General features: G+C 40.4%; 1 protein-coding gene across 7 annotated transcripts in view; it reads right to left on the minus strand.

The window, feature by feature from the left end:
• SEC24D (SEC24 homolog D, COPII coat complex component) overlaps window positions 1–12298 on the minus strand; it is a 124789-nt gene that overhangs the window by 33197 nt on the left and 79294 nt on the right. For all 7 annotated transcript variants that reach the window (XM_056565687.1, XM_056565714.1, XM_056565677.1 and 4 more), the window contains exons 10-11: window positions 9363–9478; window positions 7611–7735 (exon numbers count right to left, since the gene is read on the minus strand). In XM_056565687.1, the coding sequence (XP_056421662.1) occupies window positions 7611–7735; window positions 9363–9478 (241 nt within the window). The remainder of the gene's footprint in view (window positions 1–7610; window positions 7736–9362; window positions 9479–12298) is intronic.

The raw sequence follows: 12298 nt of genomic DNA on the forward strand, positions 1-12298 counted from the left end.
TGTGGGAAAGACGCCAAGAAAAACGCCAATTCTGTTGCATGGCGTTTTTTCGGCTAAAAAACGCGGCGACCAGATGTTAGCTGTAAATCAATGAGAAATGGCAAAATTCTTTTTTCCATTTAGCGTTTTTCACTGGCATTTTTTTTTATCCTTTTGCCGTTTTTTTTTTTTTTCACTCTTTTTGGGCGTTTTTCAGCTCCTTGGCAGTTTTGCTAAATCGCAGCATGTTGAACCTATGGCGTTTTTTTCCCTGAAATTGTGGCTTTTTTCTCCCATAGAAGTCTATGGGGAGTAAAAAAAACGCCAAAGAAAAACGCCATGTGGGTTTTAACTTTGGCGTTTTTGCAGGCGTTTTTTATTCTCTTTTGGACTTTAGCGATCCAAAAAAAGTGATGGAGATACCTTTTTTTAATAAAATTTCGTAGGGTACCATAAAAAAAAAAAGAATATTAATAAAAAAGATAGTGATGGAAAAAAATTTATTTAACTAAATTTATCTTTTTATAACAAAATTGTTATTCATTTTTAAACAGGGATCAATTTATGTGGGTGGGCAGAGCACTAAAAATGTAGCCGACAATAATAAAAATGTAGTGTGTGTGTGTTTCACTTTTTTTTCTTTATTGTTTAGGTGGTACTACTACTCCCAGCATGGAACACACTGTTCCATGATGGGAGTAGTAGTATCTGTACTAATTGACAGATCGCCTGGGGTCCGTTGCGATCCTCCTGTATAATGTATAGATGCGGCTGGCCGCTCTTCTATGGTCCCCTGCACTGCCGTATATATACACATATTCATACTTCCCGCCAGATGGTTCCAGCCAATCACAACTCTATAGGGCAGTGCAGGGGACCATAGATTGACAGCTGGGGCCGATATGTCTATTAGTACAGGTACTACTAGTCCCATCATGGAACAGTCTGTTCCATGTTGGGAGTAGTAGTACTGCCTAAAAAATGTAACAAAAATAGAGAAAAAAAAAGTGAAACACACACAAACACATTATTAAAAATTAATTAAAAGTTCATTATAAAAAATATAAATGTCCTTAAATAAATGTTTTACCATCCCTACTGCATCCTTTTTTTTTTTTGGTACCGAACACATTTTGAAAAAAAACATCAAAGGGGCCAAAAATTTAATTTCAACTCAAATGCAAAAACGCCAGAAAAACGTCAGATGCAGGAAATTGCACTGGCGTTTTTTTTTCAGTGGAAAAAACGCTGGAAAAATAATCAAGTGGCATCCTAGCCTGACTATGATTTCATCAATAAGACTATAAACACAGAAATAGTAAGTCAAATACACTTTGCTTTGCTTTAGTCTGACAAAATTCAAAGTTAAGGTATTTTTAAAAAAATGAACTTTTCCAACAGGAAATTACATTCTTCAGATCATGTGACAATGAGAATTCTTGGAGCAGATGGAGTATATTAATGGCAGTTACACCTCGCTTTCTGTCTGAACTGTTGCCAACGTGAGCTCACTCACCAACAAACCAACTTCAGCAGTCAATGGCGCCTATGTCTAGTTTGTTACTCCAGAAAAGGAAAAGTCCAGTTTGGAAGACATTCCTTAACATTTTCCCAAGACTTTAACCCTTACGTTAAATTGTAAGGCCCAAATGGTGGTAATATCCAAGAAAAATCAACAGGGTCCTATTAATTAAAATGTAGTGTAATGGATTGTTATCTATATGTCTTTTCAAAGTGTTGCTTCAGTTTTTAACTGTATGCTGGATCTGGTTTCAAACAGATACAGGTGATTCTAGCTGCCATAAATACCAGAACTGTAAGGACCTAAATAAAGTAATGGCATTTCAATGTAGAGCTTTGCGCGAGACTGTTTTCTTAATTCCGCTCCTGACGGATTTGTGACCATTACCGCCCGCTCCCGCAAGGTGTGTGTTCCTTACTGCCCGCACCCGTAACATGTGTGTCCAATCTCGCCAGCTCCCACAAACATTTTGTCACAGCTTTTAGACATAGTACCCCCTGGCCATTTCTCCCCCCCCCCCCCACCAATGCCGTTAACTCCTTGTGCCATTTCACCACCACTTGTGCCATTTCATTAGCCCCCTGTGGCATTTCAGAGGCTTGCATGACTGCGCTGGATTTTGCGGGACCCGCTGTATGTTCTGTGACTGCCCACAACAACCTCAGTCATCTCTGCTGGAAGCATCATAGTTATACAGGGAATACATATTTCTGGGAATTCATACATGTAACTAGTTAGAGAACTAATGAACCAATTAACATGGATACTCGGCAGCGCTGAAATACCGTATGTTAAGGTCCTTTCCTGACAACAGGCACAGTAGGAAGCAGGAGACAATGTGGGAACACAATACTGTTAAGGCTACATAAGTTATATGTTAACCTGCAGAAGTGCTCGTGGCATAAACTGAACCTGGGTCCGTGGTTTTACCAGGTAATCCCTGCTGCTCTGGAGACCTGGAGTTTTCTTTTTAAATCTCAATAATTCTAAGGGCACTTTACATGATGTATACCCTTGGACGTCTTCCAGTGAAAACAAGTTGAAATATGCCCAAAAAATGAATCAGTTTTAACAAGAAAGAACTATTATCTGATGTTGTTTCACTCCAGCAAAGTTCAGTAATTTCACTTTTCCACTGGGAAAAATCAGGGGGCTTTCTGTAGTGAGATCATAGACTTCTCTGCATCATTCCAGAAATCCTGCCCTGCATAAATTACCTACTGACTACATGGTGATGTGTCTAGACTTGTGCCAAAAACACAGCGAGAAGCAAATGCAGAACAATATGTACACTATATACAAAGATACTGTACGGAGGGAGAAGGAGGGATAGATGTGAAAGAAAGACGGATTGATAATAGATAGACAGATAGATGGCTAGTTTTTGTTCCTGAAATATTTTAGATAAGTTCTATAAATTTTTTGAAGAATATTTGCAATTTAGCAGTTTATTTAGAAGTTCTAGCGGTTGGCCAGAAGGTGGCACTAAATCACAATAAATCCTACGGATGTCTATGTTAACTGCTTTACATACAGCAGATTTTGAGGTTCTACAGAGTCACTAAACTGTCTCTTTGTTTTTATATCAAATATTTCCTTAGTTACCTACCGACATTTTCTAAAAAGTCATAAATGTCTGCTTAACTATGAAAAGCTATTAACTATATTAATGTAGCTGTTGGAGAAGATGAAACATTGCTGTACTTGACAATTATATATGTGTGGAAGTAAAGGTCTAATAGGATAATGTGAATACCGCCTCCTTTGTGCAGCACTACAGGATGCTGCAGAGCTAACAAAGGCTGGGATAATGGATAGCACATTGTAGTGCAGGCAATACTTTTAGTTTTTCATATAATGCTTAAGTTATTATAGAACAGTTACACAAAAATACAGGTTGGCAAAGCTGGTATTAGGCTAGATTTCCACATGTTTTTCCTTTTTTTTGGGCGTTTTTTTGGGAAAACCCGCCACTGCAGCCAAAGTCAGAAGTGGATCCATGAGGAATAAGAAGTCCTTCCTTTATATTCCCCATCCCTTTTAAATACACTTGTGGCTTCGGCTCAAAAACTCCAATGTGTGGAAACCTAGCCTCATAATAGGGTCTTTGTAATATAATAATAATTATTGAAAATAAATTGTCATAACACATTGAAAGAAGATTTTCTATGTTATTATCAGATAACGTCCAAAATATTCACAGGCACGCTTATTCCCAACATTTCTTCATTCCTGCTAGCTTCTATCTAATCTCCTTATATCAGGAAAGTTTACCAATAACATTTTTACGCATACTTTTGGGAGTCATATCTTTGCCACTTGACATGGCATGACTGATATTTTGTGTAACCGGTATTCAGACAATTACTTCACATTGCTCAGGAATTGGCAATTAAAATACAGCATGGAAATATATATACAGTCATGGCCGTAAATGTTTGCACCCCTGAAATTTTTCTAGAAAATGAAGTATTTCTCACAGAAAAGGATTGTAGTAACACATGTTTTGCAATACACATGTTTATTCCCTTTGTGTGTATTGGAACTAAACCAAAAAAGGGAAAAAAGCAAATTGGACATAATGTCACACCAAACTCCAAAAATGCGCTGGACAAAATTATTGGAACCCATTCAAAATTGTGAAAAAATAAGATGGTTTCAATCATGTGATGCTCCTCTAAACTCACCTGGGGCAAGTAACAGGTGTGGGCAATATAAAAATCACACCTGAAAGCAGATAAAAAGAGAAGTTCACTTAGTCTTTGCATTGTGTGTCTGTGTGTGCCACACTAAGCACGGACAACAAAAAGAGGAGAAGAGAACTGTCTGAGGACTTGAGAACCAAAATTGTGGAAAAATATCAACAATCTCAAGGTTACAAGTCCATCTCCAGAGATCAAGATTTGCCTTTGTCCACAGTGCACAACATTATCAAAAAGTTTGCAACCCATGGCACTGTAGCTAATCTCCATGGGTGTGAACGGAAGAGAAAAGTTGATGAAAGGTGTCAATGCAGGATAGTCCAGATGGTGGATAAGCAGCCCCAAACAAGTTCCAAAGATATTCAAGCTGTTCTGCAGGCTCAGGGAGCATCAGTGTCAGTGCAAACTATCCATCAACATGTAAATGAAATGAAACGCTATGGCAGGAGACCCAGGAGGACCCCACTGCTGACACAGAGACGAAAAAAAGCAAGACTACATTTTGCCAAAATGAACTTGAGTAAGACAAAATCCTTCTGGGAAAATGTCTTGTGGACAGATGAGACTAAGATAGAGCTTTTTGGTAAAGCACATCATTCTACTGTTTATCGAAAACAGAATGAGGCCTACAAAGAAAAGGGATCAGTTTCAGATCACGGGGGGTCCGACCGCTGCCCCCCCCCCCGACGGCCCGTGGGAAGGGGGCGTGTTGACCACTGCACGAAGCGGCGGCTGACACGCTCCCTCAATACAACTCATAGGCAATCTTCGGCAATCTCCGGCTCTGCCATAGCGATGTATTGAGGGGGCGTGTCAGCCGCCGCTTCGTGCGGTGGTAAACAAACGCTATCTGTCCGACGAGCCGGGGCCCCGCACAGCCTCAGCGGTCGGACCCTCCCACAATCTGAAACTTATCCCCTATCCTTAGGATAGGGGATACGTTTTTCACCACTGGACTACCCCTTTAAGGACCAGGCCAATTTTATTTTCGCATTTTCCTTTTTTCCTCCTCGTCTTCTAAAAATCGTAACTATTTAAATTTTCATCCACAGACTAGTATGAGGGCTTGTTTTTTGCACGACCAGTTGTCCTGCATAATGATATCACTCATTTTACCATAAAATGTATGGTGCAACCAAAAAAATACTATTTGTGTGGGGAAATGAAAAAGAAAACCCCAATTTTGCAAATTTTGGAAAGTTTCGTTTTCACGCCGTACAATTTACGGTAAAAATGACATGTGTTCTTTATTCTGTGGGTCAATACGATTAAAATTATACCCAGGATTACATACTTTTCTGTTATTGTTGCACTTTTTTTAACCAAATTAATATATTTAAAATCCTTTTGGCAACCTATAACTTTTTCATTTTTCCGTATAAGCGGCGGTATGAGGGCTCATTTTTTTGCGCCATGATCTGTACTTTTTATTGATACCACATTTGTGGATATAAAACTTTTATTAATTATTTTATTTTTTTTGAATAAAATGTGACAAAAAAGCAGCAATTTTTTTTTTCTACGTTCACACCGTTCACTGTACAGGATCAATAACATTATATTTGAATAGTTTGGACATTTACGCACGCGGCGATATCAAATATGTGTATTAATAATTATTTTTTTACACTTTATGGGGGTAAAATGGGAAAAAAAGGAAACTTAGCATTTTTATAGGGGGAGGGGATTTTTCTAATTATTATTATTTTTTACTTATTTTACTTTCATTTTTACACTTTAGTAGTCCCCATAGGGGACTATCTATAGCAATCCTTTGATTGCTAATACTGTTTAGTGCTATGCATAGGGCAAAGCACTGATCAGTGTTATCGGTCATCTTCTGGTCTGGTCTGCTCGATCTCAGACCAGAGCAGAAGACCCCGGGAGATGGCCGGAGCCAGGTGAGGGGACCTCCGGCCGCCATGCTGGAAGATTGGATCCCCGCGGCAGCACTGCGGGCGATCTGATCATCCATTTAAAGTACCGCACTACCGCAGATGCTGTGATCTGTATTGATCACTGCATCTGAGGGGTTAATGGCGGACATCTGCGCGATCGCAGATGTCCGCCATTACCGGCGGGTCCCTGGCTGCTGATAGCAGCCGAGACCTGCAGTGCATGACGCGAGCACTGGTCCGGTGCTCGCGGTCATGGCGGAACATAAATGTAAGCCATGGTGCGTTAAGTACCACGGCACCATTACGTCCATTGTCGTTAAGGGGTTAAAATGGCTGTTAGGAAAAGGCGCCCTTCCAATAAGAGAGACCTGGAGCAGTTTGCAAAGGAAGAGTGGTTCAACATTCCGGCTGAGAGGTGTAAGAAGCTTATTGATGGTTATAGGAAGCAACTGATTTCAGTTATTTTTTCCAAAGGGTATGCAACCAAGGGTGCCAATAATTTTGTCCAGCCCATTTTTGGAGTATGGTGTGACATTATGTCCAATTTTCTTTTTTTCCTCCCTTTTTTGGTTTAGTTCCAAAACACACAAAGGGAATAAACATGTGTATAGAAGAACATGTGTTACTGCAATCCTTTTCTGTGAGAAATACTTCATTTTCTTGAAAAAATTCAGGGGTGCCAACATTTATGGCCATGACTGTATATCTTTAATCTGCTAAGAAAACCATTCAATGAAAATTCATACAGTGGCCCAGTGGACTTCAATGAATGGATCACAGATCAAGTAACCTAATTCCTATTCTGAAATCATTTTTGAAGAAAGATTAGTCAGTATCTAGGTCACACAATGCACTTGTCAATAAGGAAGAGCATGATTAGTTAGGAAGTTATGTACTCCAAATATTATATTCTGAGAGTGTAAGGTAACAAGAAGATTCCCTAAGACCCCCCTACTTTCACTCTGTGTGCTGCCCTATAGTGCCTTTGTACAGCACCCTGTTATAGAGAATACATCTGTAATATGGCTTGCAAAACTACAAGCCTGTAGTTTTCAAATCAACTTTTCAGAGCAGGATAGGTTTTCTATGGGTACTTGCTTTTGCTCTGGACAGTTCCTGACATGGACAGAGGTGTCTGCAGAGAGCACTGTGGTCAGACTGGAAAGAACTACACAACTTCCTCTGTAGTATACAACAACTGATAAGTACTGGAAGGATTACCATTTAAAAACACAAGTAATTTACAAATCTGTTTGGCACCAGTTGATTTAAAAACATTTTGTTTCCTCTGGAGTATCCCTTTAAACTGCTAAAGGGGGACAGCTGCTGATAAATGGTTAATCTGAATCTCTTACAGCATACTCAGCCAGTCTGCAAATTGCTAGTTTGCTCTATATCTAGATTACCAGTATGGACATAATAAGGTAATAAGGTAATACTGAATACACATTTTCCAATGAAATCCATATGAAATCCAGTCTGAATAATTGTATCTGAAACCAGCATTACCTTGGCAGTCTATCCAATACAGTCTTCAGCTCCTCACAAATCAAGCGGACAATGCCATTTTTAATGTTACTGTAGGACACATCTATCATGAATATAAAGGCAGGTGGATTGGTAGGTTTGTTTTTCTGGAAAATATATATATCAGTTAAGTATATGAATGGTTAAAACAATATTCCCATTTGTTAATAAGACAAAAATATTGAGAATAATAAAAGTTTCCAAAATAATATTTTAAAGAGTACCTATCACCAAGTAAAACACTTTCATTAAAAATTATTATATGTTTAATATTGATTTGAAAAAACGACAACTAGGTGGCTCTGTTCTGTTATCCGGCGCTATAAATACAGTGAGTTTGGTCTCCTCCCGCCTGGCCGGAGACCAAACTCAGGAAGTGGTTCGGCACCGCTCTTGCTCACTGCCTATCAGACAGGTGGGGTGAGCGCTGTGCACGCTGCGCCACACGCTCCCTGACATGGCCACCATATTTTATGCGTCCTCAGTCAATCAACAGCAGGTGCACAGCAGTGCTAGGCACAGGAGGTCTTCGCTCCTATACTCCTCCTCCATGTAAAGCACATGCTTCACGTAAAGCACCTAGAGATGCCATAGGCTAAGCATCTCTGCGCACTCCCAACTTGGATCACAGTAGAGATGATGTGAGGATGGAAGCGGTCCCCCAGCAGGCTTCAATGATGTTGCGCCTGCTAGGGCACGCCCACATCCTCCTGCTGGCAACTTACACTATGTGAGCAAGAAGAAAGGTTCGAAATAAGGGAGTTAGGTGTAGTTAGGGAACATTGTGTGAGTTAGTTTAGCATAATTAGTTTGGTGACAGGTACTCTTTAAGGTATGGTTTCCCAAGGAAGGTGGAAGCAAAGTAAATGATAATGGGAGGTTTCTTATACACAGCTCATACATATGAACTGGCTATTTTAAAGCTTTATTTACACACTGAATATTCAAGCAAAAGAGGGGAGGGCCTTGTTTACAAGACCTTATCATTTAGGAGTCAGTAAAAAAAACCTTTTAATATGTCACACAGACATGCCAAAAGTTTTGATCAGTAGGAGTCTCAGTGCTGAGACTCCCTATGATCTCTGGCTATAGCTGGTCTTGCTGCTCAGTCCAACTGGCTGCAGGAGATATGCTCCATAGACTTATAATGGAGCCCCTCTCCTACAATAAGTTGGACTGGGAGGCAAGCTGAGGAGAGAAGTGCACACTTTCATTGGCTATAGCTAGAGATTGGTGGGGGTCTCAGCCGATGAAAACTTTTGACTTGTCTGTGTGACAGGAACCCTTCTACATTTTCCCAATAAAGGCATGAACTTGGATATTGTACAACTTTTTGTTTACATGGACAAAAGGGAGCTGTGAATATATGACAGAATGTCTTTATCTGTACTGATACAATGAAAGCGCAGATAAGTGATACTTTTTAATTTTCCCCCAAAATGTTTATACTATATAACTAAGGAAGAAACTTCTGAGGGAAAGACTGATGACAAACTGAGTATATTGGCACTATATAACTGAATAAATAAATAAATATTTATGAATCCCCTGAACCATTTTGTCATTCTACCACTGTCCATGCAAGGGTTAAATATACAATACTTTAATTCAATGTTATGTGTTTCTCTGCCAAATGATAAAAAGATTAGAAATGTTCTGGTACACAGAGATAAAAAGGCAAGGCTGAAAGTGCCTTTACAAAAACAGAGGAAATTAAGTCTGCAATGCACTCACCCTGCAGTAATCCAGAGTAGCAACGTATTCATAAGATCCCAGAGATAATTCTGGTCTTTCATAATAGTCCACTCTTCTGCCAATATGGTCCAGATGTTGAAAGTAGAATGGAGGGACTGATAAAATGTAAACAGGTAGACACAGAATGTTACTGAAATAATAGGCAGCGATAATGTTTCACTGCGAAACAGACTAACAACACCGATTATTACAAATAAAGTGACTGGGTAAAAGCTTGATTGTTGGAAATGATAGCTGCTCAAGTGACTGACAGTGAGGCACTAGTATACAAGCTAGTACCAGGGCACGGGAGTGGCTCATGTCAACAAGACAGATTTGCTTCAAAGGAAGACAATGAGAGCAAAGGCAACCCTTTCTGACAGCTCAATGTCAATCATTTAAGTGAGGGTGCTTGACACTTGAGCAAGACAGATTCCCTTATAGGATAGTTATCATTTTTACAAACTTCTGACATGTCATACAAACTTCTGACATGTCATACAAAGTTCTGACATGTTTTGAAGTTTTGATTGGTGGGGGGTCCAGGTGCTGAGGCATCATGTTATAGAGCAGGAGAAGCTGAGGAGATTGATACATACTTTTGTGAAAAAAGTTTCAGGATATCTTGTCATTTATTTAAGTAAGGCTTTTTAAAGATCCGTTTGATGTTCCGTTATGAAAACCCTGAGAATCGGCCATTAAATGTCCGTTAGAAAATCCCATTATAGTCTATGGGATTTTTACATAATCCGTTTTAATCCGTTATAGTCTGTTATTAATAACGGACGTTATTTTGTGATGGGAGAATAAGATCTGATGCAGTATCATTAAAGCTAATACCATTTGGAGGCCATGTACATACAGGCCCATAACATTTCTATAGGGGAGTAACTAGCAATCTGTCATGGTTCGCGCTTCGGCCAGGAGCGCTCTCTCATGTCCCCCTTTGTTCATGGCAGTGCCATGGTTCGCATTGCGGAACGTGCCCGCATGCGAACCCTGGACTGCCGCTCACCTTCCACTGCCTTCTCTGCTTCCTCTGGCCGTTTCCCTCCTTCCATTGCAGGGCGTGCTCATTTGCAAGCCCCGCTCTGTTCTCCTCATGCCTGTTCCTGCCGGCGCGCACGTCCCCGCCTCCTAGGGCGCGAGCGTGCTGGCTTTTCTAAATTTAAAAGGCCAGTGCACCAATAATAGGTGCTTATCTATTTAGTTCCTATTTAGTTCCGGCACTTCCTGCGGCTCGCTGCCGGATCTTTGTGCCTAGTGCCTCTGAGAAAGCGTACCTAGTGTTTGCCTACTGTGTTCCTGACCTTCTTGCTAGTGACCCGACCTTGCTCCTTTGCTGCCTGCCTGCTGACCACTTCTACATCCTGACTTCATTTATCTCCAGTCCCCAGTTTCATCTGGGCAACCTGTGTGGACAGATTGTGCCAGGGGTAGCAACCTGGGTGCCGCCTGCCGCAGCAAATTCATCCCGCTTTGAAGCGGGCTCTGGTGAACACCAGCGGCACCTAGTCTCCGCTCCCTGGTATGGTTCAGTCATTTTCCACACAGGTCAGCGGACCCACTACTTAGCCACTTACACAATCCTAAAGAACTAGAGCAATGATAACAAGGAGAGTAGTTCCAGAGTGAAAGCACCACCAAACAATAATTTCATGACCAGGTATTGTGCTGCTTAAGGGTGCATTCACACCAAGATTTTGCAATACAGTTCCCATATACGTTTTCAGTTTGAAAACCGTACGGAACCGTATTGAAAACCGTATGCATTGAATCTCCATTAAAAACTGTATGCCAAAAGATGCATCCAGTTGCATCCGTTTTGAGTCTTGTACGGTTTTGTCCATTTTCTTTCCTGTAAACAAAACCATAGCCTATCACGGTTTTTGGTCCGGGTGAAAAACCGTATTAAACCGTATACATTTTTTTTTGCATGGGAGTCAATGGGAACCGTACAGAACCGTATGTGGGTACGGTTCCATCCAGTTTGCACCATACGGTTTCTGACTTTGCACATTTATTTTCTGTGGAATTTCAATCAAACAAGTGAAACTTTATTCATAATGGAGTGAAATGTATACAGTTTTTTCTTAAAAAACGGATGCAACCGGACATTATTTTTCAAACCATATACGGTTTTTAACCGTATACAGGTTAAAATTTGTACACATGTTTTGATACAGTTTAGTCCAGTTTTGAGGAATCCGTTTTTCATCAAAAACCTGATACGGGAACTGTATAGCAAAAACATGGTGTGAATGCAGCTTAAGACATCCCTTATTTATTTCAAGTAGAGAAAATATTATCTGTAATTTTCTGGAAAAACATGTATGTATGAAACAGCATGTATTATTGGTAATATATGATTTACATTTACATATGGCAGGCATATATATTATACTTTTGCCACTGATCTTAAAGGGGTTATCCAACTATTGCAAAAAATAAATAAATAAATAAATCTTAATATGCTGTGGATTCCACCCACCAGTCTGCCTTTATGTATTTCTGCCAGAAATTTTTTTTTTTACAGCCGTATTCCCCCATTTAGTAACTGTGCCTTACTTCCTGCTTTTCAACTCATTCTGAACTGCATTTCCCCCCCCCCCCCCCGCAGTCTCTGCTTCTCGTCCCACTCCCTACCTCTCCCCCCTCCCAGAAGAGTGTCAGTCCATGCTGTCTGTGCTGAGTAAACTCACAAGAGTTTGTTTACTCAGCCATAGAACTTGCTGCAGGGGGCTGGGGAGCCATGGGATGCTCTGATTTAGGCCTCGTTCACACTGCCGTTCGCATCCGGCCCATTAAGGGTCGGCTCTTTTTTTTTTTGAGCCGACTGGACCCTAAAACGGGTAAGATGCAAACGGCTACTATCGGGTCCCGACGGACCATTGACTTGCATGGGGTCCGTTAGTGATCCAGTAATTTTACAGGAA

Source organism: Hyla sarda, chromosome 1 (genome assembly GCF_029499605.1).
Source record: "Hyla sarda isolate aHylSar1 chromosome 1, aHylSar1.hap1, whole genome shotgun sequence".
NCBI lineage: Eukaryota > Metazoa > Chordata > Amphibia > Anura > Hylidae > Hyla > Hyla sarda.